Genomic DNA, 24,419 nt, shown 5'->3' with positions numbered 1-24,419 from the left:
CTTTGTAGCCTTGTTCCGTGACCAAGGATGCAATGTAGGAGCGGTGTTGGAGTCGTGATAAAGGTCGAGAAGATCACCTGGAAGCCTTCAACTTGGCATTGAGCATCGAGAAGAAGCGACATGTTGGGACCCTGCAGTCCTCCACACCAAAAAGCACCTCAGCTGCGTGTTTTGGCGCGTTGCTGCCAAATGGTCACGTGCGCCAGGATTTTATTTTGGAAAAAGAAGAGAAAAAGGTCCGAAAAGAAAAGAAAAGAAAAGAAAAGAAAAGAAAAGAAAGAAAAAAAAGAAAAGAAGGGAAAAAAAGAAAGAAAAAGAGTTGAGGGAGATGTAACAATGGTTGGAGACACGTTGGAACCAAACAGAGCCTATGGGGTCTGCAGAGGGCAAGTAACTATTGATGATATGAAACCACATGTTGGTGGCTATGCATGTGGGATGCATAGGTGTTACCATGACAACTTAGGAGCAATGTGAGGGGTGAACTAGTCATAGATTGGCACAGGCTGAAGGTGACTGCCAAGCATGCACATATATATATGCTTATGTAAATAGCACTCAAAAATGACTCAGCAGTAACTTAGTGCCAAAATTCTCAACTGATTAAGAGTCTGAAGCTCAGCAGCTTCAAGGCACTTTGCCATCAAGATGCCACCCAGAGTAGACAGCATAGCTCTGCTTGAATGCACCATGCAAATGATTAGAGAGGTTCACACCAATTGGAATGAAGACCAAATCTTGGAGTGTGCCTTCTCTATGATGAACCTCCAACCAAATACCAGCCAAGTCGAAAAGATTCCTAAGTCAATACTCAGCATTGTATCACAGATCATCAAGCTCAACAAGAACAACTGGGCCATCTGGGAGCCCATGTTTATGGACTGCATATGGCCCATCAAGAATGCAAAGCAGATCCTTACTGGGGAAATATCTAGCAACCACACAGACTATGATGAAGAACTAAACAGTCACCTGTTAGGCCTCATCCTGTCATCATGCAACCACAGTCCTGAGAGCAGTATTCATACATACACCATTCAAGAACAAGGCAAAGAGGAACAACTCGGCTCTACACTGTACAAGAAGCTCAAAGCAGCACTCACAATCAATGATGAAGTCAAACTTTCTGCCATTCACAACTGAGTGCATGAGATCAAGTTAGTCCACCGAAATGTTGTCAACCTTGGAAAGGAACTAGATCGAATTTGGAATGATGCTGCAAGACTGGGCAGTCACATGGATGAAAAGCTCAAGAAGTCCATCTTGTACCATTGTGTCAAAGATGACTGGCTCTATACTCAGACAGTAGACTCCCTTAAAGCTGCACAGCCAGGCTGCAGCTATGAATACGCCTACCATGCACTCACCAAGAAACATCAAGAAGCTGAACTTTCTGGCTGTATCCAAGCTGCAACCAGACTTGCTGGCAACAAGAACATAACCAACCAAGCCAGTGGACCTGGCCAAATCCTAAACCAAGAAGGCTACAACAGAGGCAGATGTGATCCCACAAACCCTAACAAGCCAGCTAAGTGTTACAAATGCAGGCAACCAGGCCATATTGCAATCAACTGCACCAGCAGCCAGGAACAAGCCCCAGTGCAGCAGAAGTAGGAACTTGGGTGCACTCTGTTCATCAGTAATGCAACCAATTGTAAACCCAATGTCATGGGCCTGGATGCTCAAGAAGCAGGAGGGTCACTGGTTCATATGGAAGGAGCACAGGTATCGGAGATCTAGTCGATACCAGTAGAGAGCATGGTCGTAGTGCAGTCTCCATGGAGACCATGGACTCCTATGGACTCACATGCAAAGGAGGGCCAGGCACAGCCACGAGGAGGACCAAGCTCAAGGAGCAGGCACAGCCACGAAGAGGACCAAGCTCAGATGGTTACCACTCAGGGGCTCAAGAGACAAGAGTCAAAGGAACTGTCACCGGTCAAAGGAGAAGGAGCAGTGTATAGGACACTAGCAGGCAGGTCCTGAGGAAGAGGAGCAGTGTCGAAGGAGTCAACACCAGGTCATGAGGAGGAGGAGCAGTGTCGAAGGAGTCGACACCACTCAAGAGGCACAGGGGTGCCAAGCAGGAGAGGCCCCTGAGCAGTACTCGATGAAGAAGGTACTCTCTGGAGAGAGAGCAGGAGCAGCATTGCTGGCGATGCTGTGAAGAGGTATATAACCATGCTTTCTCATCATCATAGGTCGAGTGGATCCTCATCCACTCTACTCACCATACAACTAGTCAATACTTTAGAAACACAAGTACTCATTAGTTACAGTCAGCATAGCAGCAATCTATCAAGGTTGCTCCTCATCATAGTGTGTGTGTTGTATCACCACTACCTGACATCCGTAGGCACCCCATAGCAGGTTAGCGGTCCGGATATAGATAGAACCGAAGGCAGTAGTTCACTGCGGTCTGGGGATCACCTTCAAGCATCAAGTCAACACACTGGACACTCGTGTTGATGCCACCAACCTTATCACCAACACCATCAACCTCATTATCATCAACACTCACCAACCTTATCACCCATGTCATCAACCTCATTATCATCATCAACACTCACACCAGACCTTGGTGTCATCATAATCTACACATTGATATTGATTGTGCCGAGCTACCCCTGAACGGAGTGTCCACAGAGGTCAGCCAAAATCTACAATAGTATATACAACGAACGCCACCTGCTGTCACTGCACAACTTGATAGTCACTGATACTGAGACAATAGCTGTCGCACAGTTTGATAGTCACCGAGTATCTCGACAGACCGACCTGGGTTTCAGGCGCGAGACCCCTGACACCCAACAACACATGGGTCCTTGACTCTGGCGCTATGCATCACATGGTACATGATGAAAGCAAACTCATTGCCCCAATGGCAAAACAAGGACTCATAGACACTGCTGGGCAAGAAAGATTACAGGTCCAGGCAATATGAGATGCAACCTTGCAAGTCAGAAACGTTAAAATACCCCTCACAGATGTACTTTACATTCCCAATCTTAGCAAGAATCTATTGTCTGTTCCAGCATTAACCGAAGACAGTGCATGAGTGATATTTGAAGAATCTGGAGCTACAATCCTCCAACATGACAGAAGCATGGTCAAGAGCAAGACCAACCAGTGTAAGAAAAGATGGGAGATTCATGGCAACTCCCTAGCAGCCCAGCTCAATGACCCTCTCAAGGGCATTGATATTAACACAACCCCAGCAAGGCCTGCAAGCCACACAATATGCAAACTATGGCATGAATGATTTGGCCACCCCAGCAGAAACAAAACCAAGCAAATCCAGGCTCATTACTTGGGAAAGGATACACAGCTTGAGCACAATGCAAGAGACTGCAACTGTTGCAGTCAAGCAAAACAAACATGCACAAGAATGGCAAGCAGCAAAACAGAATGAGCACAGGAGCCACTAGAGTTGATACACATTGACTTAATGACAGACTTACAAGGACATCCAAATTATCACCACACACTGGTAGTCATCGATGATGCCTCATCCTACATGTATGTGAAACTGCTCCTAAGCAAAGCAGAAGCATTCCCTGCCCTAAAAGCATGGACCAAAACAGCAGAGATAGCAATGGATTGCACATTAAAGTGTATTTGCAGTGATAATGGAATGGAATGGTCAAGCTTAGCAGCAGAGGAGTGGAAGCGGGAGGCAGGGTTTAAGTGGCAGAAAACCACCCCATATGTCAGCATACAGAATGGGAGAGCAGAGCACACCATCAGATCACTCCAAGAGAAGATGCATGCAATGCTTGTCCAAAGATCAGTGCCAAAAGGACTATGGCCCTACACCATTATGGCTGCCAGACATGTACTTAACTTGACACCCTCAGTGAATGCAAATAGGATCCTATATGAAGATTTTCATCACATGATGGCTCATGGTCTGGTTAAGCAACTGCATGTCTTTGGCTGCCTTGTGTGGGTCCACCTCCAGAAAAAGGACCATGCAGGCAAACATGGTGCAAGAGCAATACCTGGAATATTGGTTGGCTATGATGATGAACACAAGGGTTGGAAATTCTTCACTCCAGACCACACACCATCCATCCAGTGGAGCAATTCAGTTACATTCCATGAACACAAAGGTTGGCATGATCGACCCAAAGTACAAAGCCCACTGCAAATCAGTTTTGAGAGCCTCAAAGCAGAAAGTGCCAAACCAGAGGCAAACAACCTTGAACCTGAACCAGAAATCGAAGAGTTTGACACACAAGACTCACTCCAACATGCACCCATTGAACAACCAATCGACAATACTGAAGACAACTGATCAGAGATAGCAGTTGAAGACATGATTGGGGGAGTGAACACCACCACCCTAAACCTCACACCAACAATGAAAGAAGCACTTGCCAGTGAAGATGCACAGCAATGGCAAGAAGCCATATGCAAGGAGTTGGACAGACTGGAGGCCATGGGAACTTGGGAAATCATGGACATACCACCAAGCACCAAACTCATCGACTCTAAGATCGTCCTCCGTCTCAAGCTGGATGCTGATGGGGTACCTGTCCAACATAAAGCAAGATTAGTTGCACAAGGTTTCATGCAATGAGAGGGCATCGACTTCGAAGAAACCTTCGCACCAGTGGCACTGCTTAGTGTGATAAGAGTGCTATTATCACTGGCAGTGGAGCATGACTGGGAGGTTCATCAACTAGATATTACAATGGCCTATCTCAACTCCACACTTAAACACAAGATCTACATGAAACTGCCAGAAGGAGCTAAGGTGCCGAAAGGAAAAGCTTATCAGGTAATCAAGGGACTATATGGTCTCAAACAGTCAGGACAGGAGTGGAATATGGAATTTGACAAGTTCCTCTGGCAATCCAACTTCCATAGACTTGATTGTGCACCATGCATCTACTCCAGAGGAAAAGGGGACAACTTCGCGATAGTGGTCATCTATGTTGATGATACATTAATCATGTCCCCAAAGCTAGAAACAGTCAAATGCATCAAGGAGGAAATAGGCAAGAAGTGGAAGATGGAGGAGGGTGGCAATGTGTCTCACTTCCTTGGAATCAAGATCTCCAGGGATCATGAAGAAAAGACAATGGACCTCAGGCAGACCAGTTACATTAAACAACTACTGGATGAACACCTAGACAAATGCAGGAGAAAATCCAGTGTACCACTCCAAGACATACTGGCCCCAGAGACAGTAGCAAGCACAGCCAAATGAAAGGAATACCTGCAGATTGTTGGCAAGCTCCTATGGCTCTCAAATGGAACATGCCCAGATATCAGCCAAGCAGTAGGGGTCCTTGCACGCTATATGACTCAACCATCAAAAGAGCATTACAATGCAGCACAGAAGGTACTACAATACCTAGATGGTACCCAGGATGTCCACCTACAATATGGTGGTGACAAGGAACAAGATTTTCTAATGGCACATAGCGACATGAACTGGGCAAGTGATGCCACCACACAATGAAGGAGCTCTTCAGGCTCAGCAGTGTTTGTACACAGGAACCTGGTTGCATGGAAGTCAGCACTACAATGCTGCACTGCTTTATCAGCAGTGGAAGCAGAGTTTGTGGTGGCAACTGAAGCTGCACAAGAGGTACTTTTCTTCAGGCATCTCTTCAAAGCTTTTGGAATTGACATTGGCACCCCCACAATCTTTTCAGACAACACAGGCACCATTCAGGTCAGTAAGGATCCAGCACAACATTGGAAGTTGAAGCATATTGACACCAAGTACCACTTTATCAGAGATAATGTGCAAGATGGAAAGGTCAAAATCAAATATATTGGCACCGAGGACAACTTGGCCAACATCTTCACCAAGCCAGTGGGTAAGGAAGTATTATGATGTGCATGACAGGGGTTGGGACTGACACCACAGCAAGGTACAGCAGCTCAGCAGTTCCCCACTTCCCTGCTGAGGGAGACAGTTGAGGGAGATGTAACAATGGTTGGAGATGCATTGGAACCAAACAGAGCCTATGGGGTCTGTGGAGGGCAAGTAACTATTGATGATATGAAACCACATGTTGGTGGCTATGCATGTGGGATGCATAGGTGTTACCATGACAACTTAGGAGCAATGTGAGGAGTAAACTAGTCATAGATTGGCACAGGCTGAAGGTGACTGCCAAGCATGCACATATATATATGCTTATGTAAATAGCACTCAAAAATGACTCAGCAGTAACTTAGCGCCAAAATTCTCAACTAAAAGAAAGGGAAAAAAAAAAAAAAAAAAAAAAAAAGTTGATGGAAAAAAAATTCCAGCTTCGGTAGCTGAGAGAGAAAAAGTACTTAACCTTCGCCTCACCTGCCACTTAACCTGCCCACGATCTTCTTGACTGCTTCTTAGCGTCCACTCTTCAACACTATATACCCACAGAGCCATCGCTGCTCTCGCGCTCTACCATCAAGCACAACCCCCCAGTCAAAACAATCGCCAGCCGCCGCGCTCAGCTTATCCATTCCCCCCTCCCTACAAGACCATACCCCACAATGTCACGTCTAATAGTCCGAGGCCTCCCCTCATATCTCACCGATGCTCGTCTCCGCGAGCACTTCTCACAAAAGGGTGCAGTCACAGATGTAAAACTCATGCGTCGACCCGATGGAACCTCGCGCAAGTTCGGCTTCGTCGGCTACCGTTCCGAGGAAGAAGCTCGACAAGCGCTTGACTATTTCAACCGCACTTTCATCGATACTGCACGCATCTCGATTCAGTTCGCGAAGAAGATTGGTGATGAGGAGCTTGCAAAGCAGCGTGAGGACCGGAGGAATCGACGCACCGCTGGTGTGGCGGATCAAGGAGGGGAGGAGGGGAGAGGAGAGGGGAAGAAGAGGAAGTTCGATAAAGCCGACGGGAAGGATGGAGAGGGACAGAAGAAGAGGGGCAAGAAGGGAGGCGCGATTAGTTTTGAGGAGTTCATGAGTGTCATGCAGCCCAAAGCGAAGAGGAAGGCATGGCAGAATGAGGATGGATTGCCCGAGCAGACGATGGAAGATATCACTGCGCCGGTGGAGAAATTGGAGAAGAAGGCCGAGAAGAAGGCCAAGAAGGCTGCAGCAGCGGAGGACAAAGCGCAGAAGGATGAAGCAGCAGCGGCGGTGGCGGAGGAAGCGGAAGGGGAAGCCGAAGAGGAAGCCGAAGCCGAACTCGGCGCAGCAGCCAACGACGTTGGTCTGACAGACGAAGAGTACATGCGTCTTCGAATGAAGCACAAGGTCGGAACCGATCTCGATAAAGTCGACGACGAGACCACTCCCGCTGGACCGCAATTCGAACAATCTGACGACGAAAAGGATGACGCTGACAACAAAGCTGACGAGTCCGATTCTGACTCTGAGGACGAGGAAGTCAACGACGAAGAAGTCGAACGCAAACAAGCCGCTCAACGCAGGAAAGCAGAAGCAGCAGCAGCCAAAGATCAAAAGATCGTCGATCAAATCATGGAGAGCGGTCGTCTGTTTGTTCGCAATCTTCCGTTCGCAGCGAGTGAGGATGAGGTCCAGAGCTTCTTTGAGAGCTTTGGAAGTGTTAAGCAGGTAAGTTCCCCACTTACAAGAGGGAGATGGGATTACAACTTGAAGGGTGTTTTGCATGATGACACATTAGTATAGGGACAGCAGAGCTTCGGCGGTGCTGACAACCTACTGGAATCTAGATAGTAAAATGATTTGTTTTCTGATTTCGCAAACCTATCAAGTCATTCTCCCGTCTATCCCTTCTCTCTCTTTCGAGAAGAAGTCGGGACATCAGATCACTAACAACGTCTCTTCTTTGGTTGTCGCTTACGTTTACGTGAACCGCAGGTCCACATCCCATTAGACAAGCAGACCAAAGCTTCGAAGGGACTTGCGTTCATCTCTTTCACCGACCCAGCGCATGCGCTTGCAGCATTCCGTGCAAAAGACGGCTCTACTTTCCAAGGTCGCCTACTTCACCTCTTACCCGCTGTCAACAAAGAATCCCCCACCGCAGCTGAAGATAAGAAGCCTGCAACCCTCAAGCAAGCACGAGCAGACGCCAAGAAACAAGAAGCAGGAAAAGACTTTAACTGGTCCATGCTCTACATGTCTTCCGACGCTGTTGCCTCCTCCATCGCAGACCGTCTCGGTGTTTCCAAAGCTGACATCTTGAATCCGGGTGCTGAGGGGGGACCGGATAATGCAGCTGTCCGATTGGCGTTGGCTGAAACAAGGATCATTCAGGAGACAAAAGAGTTCTTCACCCAGCAAGGTATCAATGTCGACGCATTCAATCGCAGCGGAAAGGTAGAGAGGAGTAACACAACGATGTTAGTAAAGAACATTCCGTACGGCACAAGTGTAGAAGAGGTGCAGAAGTTGTTTGAAGAGTTCGGAGAGGTCGATAAAGTGTTGATTCCGCCAAGTGGGACGATTGCGATCGTGGAAATGCCAGTGGAGGGGGAGGCGAAGGTGGCGTTTAGAGCTATTGCGTATAAGCGTTTCAAGGGCGGAATCCTTTACCTAGAGAAAGCACCAGTGGGGTTGTTGGACACCAAAAAGGCGGGGGGTGCGGGGGAGAAGAAGGTGGTTCAGGCTCCAATTAAGGGCAAGACGATCGATGAGGCTTCTAATCCTAGTGCGAACATTGCTGAAGGGGAGGATGAGGCGGTGGACGGTGCGACACTTTATGTCAAGAACCTCTCTTTCTCTACTACGGATGAGAGATTAGTATCGACGTTCCATGGGCTGAGCGATTATGCGTTTGCGAGGGTTCAGACGAAACCAGATCCACGTCGATCCGGAGCTCGTCTTTCAATGGGATACGCTTTCGTCGGCTTCAAATCTATCGATGCTGCTCGAACCGCTCAGAAAACAATGAACGGAAAGGTGCTCGATGGACATACTCTCGTCGTTACTTTCGCTAGACGCAATGTGGAGACCACCACCTCCTCCTCCCTCTCTTCCTCCGCCAATGGGACAACGAAGATCCTGGTCAAGAACTTACCCTTCGAAGCAACCAAGAAGGATATCCGCGATCTGTTCTCCTCTCAAGGTCTAGTCAAATCGGTCAGATTGCCGAAAAAGTTCGATAATTCGACTCGAGGATTCGCTTTTGTCGAGTATACCACGGTTAGAGAGGCACAAGCTGCCATGGAGGCTCTCAAGCATACCCATTTGCTCGGAAGACACTTGGTCTTACAGTGGAGTAAGACAGCTACAACGGCAGAAGAGGAGGTCGAGATGCAAAGGAACAAGACGAAGAGCGGTTATGTTGCTGCTGGAGAAGCAGAAACATTGGGAAACAAGCAAGGGAAGATCAAGTTGAGTACAATGCAGATTAATGAGGCTGTGAGGAAGGCCAGGAGTCGTAGAGATGATGTTGAGGATGAGGAGTGATGGCGAGAAATTCAGGGTTGAGGTTTTGGTCACTTTCATTTGTATTCTATCACACATGCACACTCAAGCACGCACGCAGCATTCCACACTTCAATCTCATGGTCGGCACACATCCCGGACAACAGTGTCAAGAGAGAGAGAATCGTGAATCATGACATTCCGTCCAGGTTGCGGTCCTTCTAACCGCGTGTATCATCGAAAGGTTGAGAGAGACAGGGTGTGGTACAGGGATACGATACTGTAACGTTTGAGTTTTGGCCATGCCGCCTACTTTACTGCTGACCAAAGCTAACAGGCTTGCCAGGCAACCCATCGGACAACAGTACAACAGCATATTTACCACTGATCCTCCAACCAGGCTCCTCGTTGTCCAACTTGCTCGATACGTCGCCGGGCACACCAACCACAACATCTGACTTGATCGTCCTGAGCGAAGCCACGGGCGGTGCACCATCCTCGCTAGCCAACGGACCAATCGCCATGTCGAAGGGGGTATCACTAGGAGCCTGACAGTCGTACGTGAGCTTACGGTGGTTCAAGTCACCTTTGAACATGACCAAGTTCGAGTCGGCAAGATGAAGGAAGAGATCAGGAGCTTCTTGGGAGATGGACCAGAAGGTGTAACCTGTGCACCAGAAGGGGTGTTGTTCGTAGATCCACTGTCCTTTACGCTCGTACTCTTTCCAGCGGAGACCCATCTGTTTGAGCGATTGGACTTCGGCATCGGTGGCTTGGGGGAAGAGGGAACCGTAGAGCATCGAGTTGAGGAGCCAGTCCCAGTCCTTGCGAGTGACGTCCGAGACGAACCATGCGAAACGCTTGCCGTGGAAGCGGATCTCGTTGGCAATTCCGGATTGGATGAGCCAGTCAGCGTAGACGCAGTCGCAGTAAAGCTCGAAACCGGCATTGTCGAGGACAAAGTCGATTCGACCACCCTTCATGTTGGAAACGAGCTTCCAGAGACGGTCGAGATGGTTACCGAGAATGTTCTTCTCCGTGGCAGCAAGATGCTCACCACCGGTGGACTGGAGGTTCTTGATGTCCTCTTCAGTCATGTTGATAAGGAGCGACAGATCGGTGGCGTTACCCCACAAGCAGACCTGGGTGAGCTCGTGGAAGAGCAACTCGCGAGCCTTGAGCTTCTCGTCTTCGTTGGCACCCTCCTCGTAGGCGAAAGGCTCGGCAAAACGAGTCGAGAGCTCAAAGACGGCAGTACCCGAACGAGAGAAGGTGTCGCACTTTTGCCGGAAGAAGACATCGTAGTCTTTCCAGTACTTGGAGATACTGAAGCACTCATGGAGACGTCGGTACTTGTACGCCTCGGCAAAGAGCCAGGGGGCGTTCATGAAGTCCTTGCCACGGAAGAACCTGGCAATCTCCTTGTTCCAGAGAGGGATATCTCCCTCACCGTCGTCGACGATGGGACGGAGCTTGGAGTTATTTTGGAGATCGTCCATGAGCGTGTGCATGCGTTCGATACACTTGGCGAGGTCGATGACCTTTTCCTCCTCATATTCCTCGTTGAGGGTCTTGATGACATCGTCGACAGCCTTGCCGAGAATGGTAGGCAGACGCTTGCCCATAGTTTCCTATTGGCAGCGCGACAGAAAGGGTGTCACGATAAAGGAGCATAGTGTGCGAGAAGGGACAGTCAGCAGATGTTCCCTGATTCAAATCGCAAGAGACTTGTAAACTAACATGAGCGAAGGAGAACTCGTGGTAGCCACGGTACGCGGGCCAAGGTGGGTTGTTGGGGTCGACACGGGAGGGTGTGCGGGCATACGGAGCAGCAGCACCGAAGCCTTGCTTCTTAGGAGGAAGGTTGCCGAGGTTGAGCACCGTCCTGGCGGCGGGCTTGGCGGAGGGGTGGTTGCGGTCAGCCATGGTGATGAATGCTCTCGGGAGCTGAGAGGTGCTGCCGAAAGATGTAGGAGTAGGGATGGTGGTGGTGGTGGATGTGAAAGGAAAAGCAGCAAACGAGGACGCAGAAGAAGAAGTGCGAAACCAGATCAAGAAACGACTGTCGAGCGGAAAGGTAACCGAACACGCGCTCAGATCAGGCGGAGACGGCAAAGCAGCAGCAATAGAGAGGAGAGAAGTTCAGTTGAAGATATGTCGGAAAATATCCAGAGTTTATCTAATTGCCGAAGCTCGTGAAAGCACACATTGCTTATGCACAAGCTGACTCAGACATGTGAATTGTACAAAGCATGACATAGCAACAGTTCAGGAGCTCTGCAGCAGGAACACTTGACTCATTCAAAATGGCATAGCACTCTCAACAGATAGTCTCAACACACACATATATATATATGCTCATGTTTGTAGCCTCAACCCATTGAAATGATTAAACATTCTAGTTAGCATACACCTGTGCAAAGGGAGCTTGATCATAGCCCCAACCAGGTGGTGTTCTCTACCTTTTACTTCAACTGATTAAGAGTCTGATGCTCTATCGACTGAGCTAGGAGCCTCCTCAACACTGTTCCAACTCAACCACAGACAACTATGGTGGAAGAAACTGAACCCCAAGTTGGTGCCAGCGATTTCACCAAGAGATCCATGGGGGACAGAAAGGGCAAAACAGTTCAACAGGTGTGAACATCAACAACAAGTTTCTTTACCAGCTGAAGTTTGGAAAGTCACCAGAACAGCTCATACATCTCATTCATGTATTTGGGTGCCTTGTGTCAGGGGTTGCACACCAGAAACCTGAAATCTGTAGTAGAATTAGAACTACTACTGATTTTATCAAGATCTGTGGTAAACTGCTGTTTATTATTATTCCTGTCGAGATCTGTCATAGAAGCCTTCTATGACTTTACTTGCTCGAATCTGTGGTAGCTTGGTTGTTACTACAGGTTTTGACTGACTGCTGTGGACATTCTGTCCAGAGGTAGCTTGGCATGATCAATAACAATAGATGTATTGTGATGACACCAAGGTCTGGTGTGAGTAATGCTGTGAGCACTGACACAAGTGTCCAGTGTGTTGACTAAGTGTTGGAGTGATCCCCAGACTGCAGTGGACGACTGCCTTTGGTTCTATCTTTATCCAGACCACAGGTTTCTATGAACTGCCTTTGGACATCAGTGAGCAGTGATACAACACATGTGCTATGCTGGATGCAATCTACTAGATTGTGACTGTGCTGACTATAAACTAATGTATACTTATGCTAAAGTGATAACTAGTTATGTATGGTGTGGAGTGGATGAGGATCCACTCATCCACCTATGACAAGAAAGGATGCTTATATACATCGTTGCAGTGTCACCTGTGACACTGCTCCAGCTCTCTCTCTCTCCAGAGAGTGGACTCCTCGTCGAGTACTGTGCAGGAGTCCCTGCAACATCGCTCCTGTCCTTCTTGAGCTGTGTGTCAACCTCTCTGGCACAGCTCTTTCTCCTCATGACCTATATGCCAGTGTCACCAACACAGCTCTCCTTCCTCCTACCTGGTGACTGTTCTCCTGACTCTCATCTTGTGAACCCCTGAGTGGTAATCAGCTGCATGCTTCTGGACTCAGACCCCATCTTGGCAGAGCTTGTGTCATGGGCCTGAATGCTCAAGAAGCAGGAGGGTCACTGGTTCATATGGAAGGGGCACAGGTATCGGAGATCTAGTCGATACCAGTGGAGAGCATGGTCATAGTGCAGTCTCCATGGAGACCATGGACTCCTACAGACTCACATGCAAAGGAGGACCAGGCCCATATGCGAGGAGGGCCAGGCACAGCCACAAAGAGGACCAAGCTCAAGGAGCATGCAGACAGTTACCACTCAGGGGCTCAAGAGACAAGAGTCAAAGGAGCTGTCACCAGTCAAAGGAGAAGGAGCAGTGTATAGGAAACCAGCAAGCAGGACAGCAAGGAGGAGGAGCAGTGTTGAAGGAGTCGACACAGCTCAAGAGGCACAGGGGTGCCAAGCAGGAGAGGCCCCTGAACAGTACTCGATGAAGAAGGTACTCTCTGGAGAGAGAGCAGGAGCAGCATCGCTGGCGATGCTGTGAAGAGGTATATAACCATACTTTCTCATCATCAAAGGTCGAGTGGATCCTCATCCACTCTACACTCACCATATAACTAGTTATCACTTCAGCATAAGTATACATTAGTTCCAGTCAGCATAGCAGCAATCTATCAAGGTTGCCTCTCATTGTAGTGTGTGTGTTGTATCACCACTACCTGACATCTGAAGGCAGCCCATAGCAGGTCAGTGGTCCAGATATAGATAGAACCGAAGGCAATAGTCCACTGTGGTCCAGGGATCACTTCAAGCATTAGTCAGCACACTGGACACTCATGTTGATGCCACTGAATTACCACCAACACCACCAACCTTATCACCAACACCATCAACCTCATCATCATCAACACTCCCACCAGACCTTGGTGTCAACATAACCTTCGTATTGATAATGATCATGCCGAGCTACCCCTGAACAGAGTGTCCACAGAGGTCAGCCAAAACCTATGATAGTATATACAACAAATGCCACCCACTGTCATCACGCAACTTGATAGTCGCTGAGCGATGTAGCTCATTGAGACTGATACTGAGACAATAGCTGTTGCACAGTTTGATAGCCACCGAGTATCTCGACAGACCAACCTGGGTTTCAGGCACGAGACCCCTGACAGCTTGGTCCTCCTCGCATTTGAGTTCGTCATATGATCATCCTTGTTGCTGATTTCCACAGAATCTGCTATACGATCTCTTCTACTACTGATCTCGGCAGAATTCGTAATACTATCCTTGTTCATGCAGATCTTGCTGGGATCTGTCATAGAACTGTTTCTACCACAGATCTCAATGAACTCTGCTGCAAATCCCACGATCTGCCCGATTCTGTGATTCCTGTGCTCCCTTCATATGAGTTGATGGATCTTCTTACTTCTTGCACATCCAGGGCCATGACAACCACCTTCTTCAGCTCTCCCATCCACCTGCTCCGGGTTCATCATCAAGTCAGCCCCCTGCTTCACCAGGGTGGCAAACCCAATGCTCCCACCTTCTTGTCCTGCTGAGATGTCTGTGCAATTAGCACCCATGTGAGATCCATCATACAATCATGATACTGCAGATCCTGGCAGAATTTGTGATACCATCCTTGCTCATGCCAATTTGGGCGAGATCTGTCATAGAGCCTCTCTACTACAGATCTTGATGAACTCTGTTGTAAACCCCTTGATTTGCCCAATCCTTGATTCCTGCGCTCTGTCACAGGGTCAGTGTATGAAGTGTGCGCCAAATTGATCTGCAGCAATCATCGGGAATTGACGATCTAATCGGGTTGGTAGCACATATGATTTGTGAGATCAACTGAACTCTGGGATCCTGTTTAATCTCACAAGGATCGACCAGAATCAGCCTGATCAGCATGTCTCAGCAAGTCAGCTGTCACAAGCAAGCATCAGGAGATTCAGGAAGGAGGTGTCATGGGCCTGGATGCTCAAGAAGCAGGAGGGCCACTGGTTCATATGGAAGGAGCATAGGTATCGAAGATCTAGTCGATACCAGTAGAGAGCATGGTCGTAGTGCAGTCTCCATGGAGACCATGGACTCCTACAGACTCACATGCAAAGGAGGACCGAGCCATATGCGAGGAGGGCCAGGCACAGCCACGAGGAGGACCAAGCTCAAGGAGCAGGCACAGCCACGAAGAGGACCAAGCTCAGATGGTTACCACTCAGGGGCTCGAGAGACAAGAGTCAAAGGAACTGTCACCGGTCAAAGGAGAAGGAGCAGTGTCGAAGGAGTCGACACCAGGTCATGAGGAGGAGGAGCAGTGTCGAAGGAGTCGACACCACTCAGGAGGCACAGGGGTGCCAAGCAGGAGAGGCCCCTGAGCAGTACTCGATGAAGAAGGTACTCTCTGGAGAGAGAGCAGGAGCAGCATTGCTGGCGATGCTGTGAAGAGGTATATAACCATGCTTTCTCATCATCAAGGTTGAGTGGATCCTCATCCACTCTACTCACCATACAACTAGTCAATACTTTAGAAACATAAGTACTCATTAGTTACAGTCAGCATAGCAGCAATCTATCAAGGTTGCTCCTCATCGTAGTGTGTGTGTTGTATCACCACTACCTGATGTCCGAAGGCGCCTTATAGCAGGTTAGCGGTCCAGATCAAGATAGAACCGAAGGCAGTAGTCCACTGCGGTCCGGGGATCACCTCAAGCATCAGTCAGCACACTGGACACTCATGTTGATGCCACCAACCTTATCACCAACCCAACCTCATTATCATCGACATTCACCAACCTTATCTCCAACCCCATCAACCTCATCATCATCAGCACTCACACCAGACCTTGGTGTCATCATAATCTAAGCATTGATATTGATCATGCCGAGCTACCCCTGAACGGAGTGTCCACAGAGGTCAGCCGAAACCTACGATAGTGTATACACGAACGCCACCCATCGCGCAACTTGATAGTTGCCAAGCGATAAGCTCATCAAGATTGATACCGAGACAATAGCTGTCGCACAGTTTGATAGTCACCGAGTATCTCGACAGACCGACCTGGGTTTCAGGCGCGAGACCCCTGACAGGGATCACCTCAAGCACTCAGTCAACACACTGGACACTCATGTTGACAACAGCAATCTCAATCCCACCAGACCTTGGTGTTAGTATCAATTCATAACAAGTTATTGATCATGCCAAGCTACCTCTGGACAGAGTGTCCACAGTGGTTAGTTGAAACCTGCACTAGCAGAATCACTACTACATCTTTGAGTGGGAAAAGTAATAGAGGCATCTCTATTACATATCTCAACAAGAATTGTAATAATACAAGTGTTGTCACATATCTCGACAGGATTCATAATAGACATGGTTCTATTACAGATATCAGGTTTTGGGCGTGCGACCTCTGACAGAGGGGCAGTGTTGGAGAGGCATGCCAAAGCAAAGGCAGAGTCGCAGGTGACACTGCAAGAATGGTTATATAGCATCACTCCTTGTCACAGCTGTTGAGTGGATCTGGTATCCACTCTACACCATATTTTACTAGTTATAGCTTTCATAGAAGTATACTTAGTAGTCTGTCAACAGTAGCAATTGTAAGACATTGCTCCTATTGTAGTGCATGTGTTGTATCACCGCTCATTGACACTGATCAACATCCCAAAGGCAGTTCATCCAGCAGTCCAGCTCTCTCAATTATTAAAACTGAAGGCAGTCATCCACTGTGGTCTTGGGATCACTTCAAGCACTCAGTTGACACACTGGACACTTGTGTTGGCATCAACAACATCATATGCACCAGACCTTGGTGCCTTCACAATACATTCAACATTATTGATTGTGCCAAGCTACCTCTGGATGGAATGTCCACAGCAGTTAGTCAAGACCTGCAGTAACAATTACCTTATCACATCTTTGGACAAGAAAAGTCATAGAGGCCTTCTACAACAGATCTCGACAGGAACAGTAATAGAAAGCACTCTACCACAGATCTTGACAGGATCTGTAATAGACATGTTTCTATTACAGGTTTCAGGTTTCAGGCGCGAGACCGCTGACAGAGTGTTCCTGTCCTCCTCCTGTCTCCCTTCTCTCTTGAGCTGTGTATTGACCTCCTCAACACTGCCCATCCTCCTCATGGTTCCCATGCCAGTCCCTTGGGCCGGCTCCCTTCCTCTCTCAATCCATGGCCATTCTATTGGCTCCTAACTGATGGTCCTTCCTGACCATGTGACCAACCTTATTGTCCCACTCCCATCCATGCAGTCTACCTTGTGACTGGTTCTATGTGATCACAGGCATGTCCCTCTCTGTGGTAACCTACTGTGTGCTCCTGAGCTCAGTCCTCTTCTTGGCTGAACTTGGGCCCTCTCTCTGCATGTGACACCTTTCCTGGCATCTTCTCTCTGCCTTCAACAATGGGGCCTTCTCTACCAAGCCTCCCATTACTTCCTTGTATTCTGTCAATCCATTCCATACCAATGGGGGCTTCTTGCAGCATGTTTGGTGAGATCAATCTGATGAGTGTATTCTGCTTGATTTCAACAAAACCAACTGGAAAATCTTGATGCTGTTGGTTTCCCTGAAATCAACTGGAAACTTGTGTTACAGTTGATTTCGCATGTTTGTGCATTTTTAGGCACACTTCATCTTTATCTCGGATCTTCCTGCACAGACCCGATCTTCTGCATAGGTCCTATGACACATATCTATTGGTTATTGATTGTGCCGAGCTACCTCTGGACAGAGTGTCCACAGCAGTTAGTCAAAACCTGCAATAACTTTCAAACTACCACATATTCAAGCAAGAAAAGTCATAGAAGGCTTCTATGACAGATTTCAGCAAGAATAATAATAAAGGGCCTTTACCACTGATCTTGCTAGGATCAGTAGTAGTTGTCTCTTTACTACAGATTTCGGGTTTCAGGCACACAACCTCTGACATGCTTCTTGACATCATCCAAAGGCAGTACATTCTGCGGTCCAGATATCGATCGATACTGAAGGCGGTTACATACTGCAGTCCAGCTCTCTCGATCTTAGAACCAAAGGCAGTCATCCACTGTAGTCTGGGGATCATTCAACACAATGACACACTGGGCACTTTTGTTGCATCAACTCATTTGCATCAGACCTTGGTGTCATCTCAAAGAACTTATTGGACATTGATTGTGCCAAGCTACCTCTGGACAGAGTGTCCCCAGCAGTCAGTCAAAATCTGTGATAACCATTAGTTACAATCTACTCAAGTGAGAACAGTCATAGAAGGCTTCTAAGGCAGATTCCAGCAAGAATAACAATAGAAGGTCTTTACAATAGATCATGCCAAGTTTAGTCATAGTTGCCTTTTACTACAGATTTTGGGTTTCAGGTGTGCAACCACTGACATGGATGTCCAGTGAGTTGGAAGTTGCATGTACAGAAGTGCATGGCACTGTCAGCAGTGGAAGTTGAGTTTGTTGCTGCATCTGAAGCAGCATGAGAAGCACTCTTCTTCTTGTTTCTGCTGAGGGACTTGGGAATAAAGGACACCAAACCAGTACTCCATACAGACAGTCAGGGATGCATACAGGTAAGCAAAGATCTGGTAAAGCACTGGAAGCTCAAGCATATCAATACAAGGTACCACTTTGTCAGAGATCAGATGGATGAGCCCGAGAAGAAGCAGCGAGGCAGTCGAGCAGCTCAAGAAGAACAACAGCTGTCAGAAAACTCCTCTTCTTGTGTCACGGCCAGCCAGGAGACTTGCAAAATTGCAGGAGGCATTGATTTTACAAGATCTAGTTGAAGTTATGCAATATGCCACTTCGTCCAGGCTACGTTCTAGCTCCTTTCGCACAGGTATATGATAGATGCAATGCTTCAGATTTTAGATGAACTATGACTACAGGACTGTCTGTATATATACCTTTGTCCCATCTATGAAAAGTCCTATCATCATCCCACTAATTGAGCACTCCATGTGTTGCCTTGGTGTTGTCTCCCACAGACGTCTCCTAATTGGTCGCCACATGTCAATCATGCATGCATGTCGGCCTCTCAGCGACTCGGCTTTCTCGCATGTCGCTTAAAACTCCTGGTAATTCCGTCGCATCTTTAACTGATCTCCAACTCCTTCTCGCTCAAGATCGGATAGACGTCCAACACTCAGGCCGAAACGTGTTCCTCTCTCTCCGCGTTGTCTGATCTTCGTCTTTCCTTCCTCCCGCTCGCAACGCAACCCAACACTGCACGCTTGACTCGCGCAACCCCTGACCTCTTGGTCCATCTCTTTTGAGGAAAGCAAATCTTGCATTGACCCGCCGTGTCTTCTCATTGCGGTCGATACTCATCACAATGTGCAGCGCTACCTTTGCACATTGATAGGTTCGCTCTCAACGTCAGACGCAGCGTATCAAAGGAAGACCTGTGGGCGGGCCCGATCAAGGTGTACATAGGTGTCATCCCGATCGATACGGCTCCAACTGTCACTGCAGTCTCTTCTCACGAGAGAATGTATCACAGACGAGAAGCATACCAGGTAGCACTACACTACTCGTACATTACTAAGAGATCGATGCTAAATCCCTGCCTTAGATCGGCAACAACGAAGCTCCACCGCGCATCAACATGCTTCCACCGTACCTTAGTGTCGTCGTACCACCGGGGAAGTATGCTGCCAGATACGTTGCCAATGCACCCACTTGAACGATCGCACAAATGAGTGTAGGAAGCATCTTGCGTGGTCCTACTGCAAAGTAGATCGTCAATCCTAGCGATCCGAAGTATGCGACTGAAAATGGCAGACGTTCCTTGCTGCAGATGTGTTTGAGATGCGCCAATGGTCCTGAGAGGATGGAGAAGCCGATCATGAACAGCATGCTTCCGAGCGAGAATGCGAGTGCGAACTTTTGTGGCCGCAATGCGAGGATCGGCGGTGACAAGAAGATGAACGAGAAGAAGAAGCATACTGCTGCACCAGCAATGCATGCTAGAAAGCCGAGGAACCTGTTGCGTCAAGCAAGAACGTGTCAGCTAGTGCGTTCGGAGCTGTCGCAAGGAGGTTGCCCGGCGCTGCATGAAGAGGCGAGTCGGGTGGATGATCGACACTTACCTCTCCCATCTGCTTAAGCTCAGATAGGCTTCCTCTTCATTTGTGCGTTCATTCGACCGTAATGGCACGTAGCCTGAGATACTATTAGTGATTGTAGAGAGATAGCTTCCTCCCGATGCGTTTTGTGGTCTCGAGTCGTCTGTCCTTCCTTGTGCCCATCGGAAGCCCGACAGCTCGGAGCGGTAGTTTGTTTCTGTGGACGCCATCGTTGCCGGCTTCCTGCGAGTTTTGAAGCTTGGAAGGATGTCTTGTGCTTCAGCGACCCTTTCGTGTTTGTCAGTGTCCTTTGAGAATGATAACGCGGTCGTCGGTGTGGCCTTGTACGCGTGTGTTGACGAGTGTTGCTGGGATGAGGACAGTTGTGACGCGCTTGTGATGGTGTCACTCACCTGTGTGAGTGTGTGTTGGGTTGCGGTGGAGGCTCGTTGCTGTGTCTCGTGCGAATGGAATTTGGCTTTGAACTGAGCGGAGCTGCAAGAAAGAAAGAAAGAAAGAAAAAAGGTTCCTTCCTCGCGCTTCGAACACGGAAATCACTCTCTATCCTCGCGCATCAGCCTTCTTGACCAACACCTTCCAATTCACGCACGCACACACACGCACACACACGCCTACTTTCTTCCAGCCAAGCTTCCAGACTTCCGACGTCTGAACCTTTCTTTCCGACCATCTCTCCACCTTTCCGCTTTTCTCGACTACATTCTCGCCTTTGCATCAACGTCGAGTGAAAGTGCATACACAGGCCCGAGAGCACCTTTCCTTTCGCCCACACACAGCACACAACCATGTCGGCCATCGAGCTGATCAACCCAAGAGCCGAGTCCGTTCGTCGGACTCAGGCTCTTCAAGTCAATACTGCCGGTGCTATCGGTCTCGCACAAGTCGTTCGTTCTAACCTTGGACCTCGTGGTACCATCAAGATGCTCGTCGATGGTTCCGGCAACCTTAAAATGACAAAGGACGGCAAGGTCCTTCTCACCGAAATGCAAATCCAAAACCCTACCGCCGCCATGATCGCACGTACCGCCGTAGCACAGGATGAACAGTGTGGTGATGGTACCACCTCTGTCGTTCTTCTTGTCGGTGAGTTGCTCAAGCAGGCTGAGCGATACATTCAGGAAGGTGTTCACCCTCGTGTCATCAGCGAAGGTTTTGATGTTGCCAAGACCGGTGCGCTCAAGTTCCTTGAACAGTTCAAGAAGAGCCCCGAGATGGACCGTGCCACGCTCGTTAAGGTCGCCACTACTTCGCTCTCCACCAAGCTTCACACAAAGCTCGCTACGCAACTTGCTGCTGACATCGTCGATGCTGTTCTCGCCATCAAGCCCACTACTACTTCCACCATAGAGGCGCCAGCACCCACCGCAGACGGCAGCAGCGAGAGTGTCTCCGAGTGGAACATCAAGGACCCTATCGACTTGCACATGGTCGAAATCATGAAGATGCAGCACAAGACCGAAACCGATACCCAACTCGTTCGTGGTCTCGTCCTCGATCACGGCGCTCGTCACGCCGATATGCCCAAACGTCTCGAAAACGCCTACGTCCTCACTCTCAACGTTTCGCTCGAATACGAAAAGACCGAAGTCAACTCTGGCTTCTTCTACTCTTCCGCCGAACAGCGTGAAAAGCTCGTCGAGAGCGAACGTCGTTTTGTCGATGCCAAGCTCAAGAAGATTGTCGAGCTCAAACAGGCCGTTTGCGATGCACCTACCGAAGGCAGCAACGAGAAGAAGAAGAACTTTGTCATTTTCAACCAAAAAGGTATCGACCCTATGTCGCTCGACATTCTTGCCAAGAATGGCATCCTTGCATTGCGACGTGCAAAGAGGAGGAACATGGAGAGGCTACAGTTGTGCTGTGGAGGTGTAGCTCAGAACTCGGTGGATGATTTGAGCCCGGATGTTCTTGGTTATGCCGGGTTGGTCTACGAGCACACGTTGGGTGAGGAGAAGTACACCTTTGTCGAGGAATGCAAGGACCCCAAATCGGTGACGATCTTGATTAAGGGTCCTAACGCCCATACGATGTCGCAGATTCAGGATGCTGTTCGTGACGGTCTTCGATCAGTCAAGAATGCCATTGAAGATACAACGCTGATTGCTGGTGGAGGTGCTTTTGAGATTTCGGCAAGCAACTATTTGACTTCAGAGGTGAAGAAGTCGGCTAAGGGTAGGGCTAAGTTGGGTGTGCAAGCTTTCGCAGATGCCATGTTGGTGATTCCCAAGACGCTGGCTAGCAATTCGGGCTTTGATGTCCAGGATTGCATTGTGGCGCTTCAGGAGGAGGCCAGTGAGGGGAACGTGGTCGGGTTGGATGTGCAGACTGGTGAACCGATGGATCCGATCAGTCAGGGTATCTGGGATAACTACAGGGTTAAGCGTCATATGCTTCATAGCTCGGCGGTTATCGCTTCGAATCTGCTCAGTGTCGACGAGATCTTGAGGGCCGGAAGGAGCAGTCTTAAGAGCGAGGCTCCTATGGGTTAGAAGAGCAGTGGAAATTGAAACAAAACAAGCAGCAACAGGCTATAAGGCACCGATCGCAAAACCGAATCTTTGTAAAACAACTCATCCTCTCTTTTTGTGCCGATGCATTGCATATCAGCACATTGTTTGATCCATCTTTCTGGCTGCAGCATGTTGCTGAAGCATGTTGAGACGGTTGCACACTTGAGCGCACAGTGCGAGGTGTGAAGTGAAAGAATGTGTGGATTGATGTGGTAAAGCATATGCTAGTGATGTATGCCGAGATGATAGATGAAAGAACTTGAGTCTGGGGGTTGTTGTCATAACAGTGCGTGTGACGAAGCCAGAAGCGTAAGTTGGCTTCAGTGAGCCTTGCTGGTCTCCTTGTGTCCACTAGTAAGGTGCAAATCATCCATATGAACCTCCAAAAATCCCTTCACGGCTTCATAGGTTACGAAACTGGTTCCAATACTCGGCGCCACTTTCAATAGATTCGGCAGCAAACCTCTATACAGTCCCGTCACCCCTTCTGCCTTGATAATGTTCTGAATCGCATTAATGGCGTTCTTATCCTTGTAACCCAACTTTTCCTGACTGTCCTTCATTCCTGCCACCTGCATCCTTCTCCTCAGTACATCCAGCGGGTAGGTTAGGGTCTGAGAGATGGACCCCGCTAACGCACCACAAGCCAATTTCATCAACGGACTCGGTTCCGACCCGTCTAGCGGCGTGATACGTTTCCTTGCCGCCTCGTAAAAGTAGAAATTCAAAGCCACATAGGGCGCAACTCCGATAGATGTAGGTACACAACCTCTATACAGCCCTCTCAGGCCTCCCTCTTCGCGATACACTTTCGAAGTCATTTGCCATATTCCTGGGAATGCTTTCTGTCTCGCCGCGATCTGCTCTCGTAGTACTTGCTGTGAGGCTTTCTTCACTGCTTGAGTAGCTTGGGATCTCGCTTCGTTGTACATGTTTGCACTTGCAATGCTGATCCTTGACCGTACCAAATCGAGTGGATAGGTGGAAACGACACTGGCGACTCCGGCTACAGCACCGGCGGTGAGTTTGCGTATAACGTCGAGCTCGCCGGTTTCTTCGTTGCGAAGGTAAGTCTTGCACATTTCGTAAGTTGTGAATTGAACAGCGGAATAAGGGGCGATGCGAAGACAGTTGATTCCGTTGCCACGCATGAAGCCAGCAAAACCTTCTTCTTTCCACATCTTGACGAGACCGGTCCAGACGCCGTTGTAGGCTCGTTTGCTGGCTGCTTTGCTCGTCTTGGCCGGGCCAGAAGAGGTAGAGGAGGTGGTGGAGGAGGTCTGGGGTTGAACCTGCATAATGATTTTCAGTCGTTCGAGGGGGGAGACGACGGTACGGGAAGTTGCACCCGCTGCTCCTCCGGCGAGGAAGTAAGTTATGAGGAAAGCATAGTTCGTCCTGTGAGACTGGGTGTGGTGGGAGTCGTCGCAGTCGTCGTCTGTGTCGTTGCTGGTGAGGGTGCAGCCGGATCCGACGGAGGTTTGGGTCGTCTCGGAAGCTAGGCCAAGCTGTTCGAGTACTTTTGCTCGAGCGATTTCTGTGGGCGTGAGCGAGTCGGCTGAGGCTGATGCTCGCATGGTTCGTGAGCTGGAACGCAGTATTGGTGGTCGGTCCGATGGGAGGGGTGATGCGGAAGTGGAGCTGGCGAGGTTGACGAGCGATGCAGCAGAATCGAGGAAGCTTTCGAGCGTGGAAGCTGATGTCGAGGCTTGGCTTGAACGTGTTAGCGCGGCCAAGGGCCGATTGCTATCCACTGCGGCCGACATGCTGTGTGGTTGCTAGGGTGAGATCAAAGCAGAGCCTATGATGAAGATGAGAGCATAGCACAAGTTGATTGGAGGAGGTGAGGACCAGAGAGGCTGCCGTGTCGATTCCACCAGACGTGTCAAGATCTCTTGCTCTCGTGAGCAACGCAGCTCTTCTTGGTCCAGAAGGCGTGGTTGGTTATGGTAGTAAGTGTTGAGAAGGTC

General features: G+C 48.9%; 5 protein-coding genes across 5 annotated transcripts; 2 read left to right on the top strand and 3 right to left on the bottom strand.

Annotated features, from left to right (window-relative positions):
* Window positions 1-6,501: 6,501 nt before the first annotated feature.
* Window positions 6,502-9,369, top strand: UHO2_00320 (putative RNA-binding protein; the record flags this gene model as incomplete). Its single annotated transcript, XM_041556939.1, has 2 exons — window positions 6,502-7,548; window positions 7,816-9,369. The coding sequence occupies 2 exons, from the start codon at window positions 6,502-6,504 to the stop codon at window positions 9,367-9,369; spliced, it is 2,601 nt and encodes an 866-aa protein (XP_041412873.1).
* Window positions 9,370-9,641: 272 nt separating this feature from the next.
* Window positions 9,642-11,253, bottom strand: UHO2_00319 (uncharacterized protein; the record flags this gene model as incomplete). Its single annotated transcript, XM_041556938.1, has 2 exons — window positions 9,642-10,958; window positions 11,068-11,253. The coding sequence occupies 2 exons, from the start codon at window positions 11,251-11,253 to the stop codon at window positions 9,642-9,644; spliced, it is 1,503 nt and encodes a 500-aa protein (XP_041412872.1).
* An 8,168-nt stretch (window positions 11,254-19,421) lies between these two features.
* On the bottom strand, window positions 19,422-20,148 carry UHO2_00318 (related to SFT2/YBL102W; the record flags this gene model as incomplete). Its single annotated transcript, XM_041556937.1, has 2 exons — window positions 19,422-19,836; window positions 19,943-20,148. 2 exons carry the CDS (start codon window positions 20,146-20,148, stop codon window positions 19,422-19,424), a joined length of 621 nt encoding a protein of 206 aa, XP_041412871.1.
* A 576-nt stretch (window positions 20,149-20,724) lies between these two features.
* On the top strand, window positions 20,725-22,428 carry UHO2_00317 (putative CCT6 - component of chaperonin-containing T-complex (zeta subunit); the record flags this gene model as incomplete). The annotated part of the gene is made up of 1 exon (XM_041556936.1): window positions 20,725-22,428. One exon carries the CDS (start codon window positions 20,725-20,727, stop codon window positions 22,426-22,428), a length of 1,704 nt encoding a protein of 567 aa, XP_041412870.1.
* Window positions 22,429-22,769: 341 nt separating this feature from the next.
* UHO2_00316 (uncharacterized protein) lies at window positions 22,770-24,215 on the bottom strand (the record flags this gene model as incomplete). Its single annotated transcript, XM_041556935.1, has 1 exon — window positions 22,770-24,215. One exon carries the CDS (start codon window positions 24,213-24,215, stop codon window positions 22,770-22,772), a length of 1,446 nt encoding a protein of 481 aa, XP_041412869.1.
* Window positions 24,216-24,419: the final 204 nt, after the last annotated feature.

This window comes from Ustilago hordei, assembly GCF_900519145.1.
Source record: "Ustilago hordei strain Uho2 genome assembly, contig: UHO2_contig_01, whole genome shotgun sequence".
In the NCBI taxonomy this organism is placed as follows: domain Eukaryota; kingdom Fungi; phylum Basidiomycota; class Ustilaginomycetes; order Ustilaginales; family Ustilaginaceae; genus Ustilago; species Ustilago hordei.
Note: the sequence above shows the minus strand (reverse complement) of the source record. Positions and strands in the feature narration are given on the sequence as shown.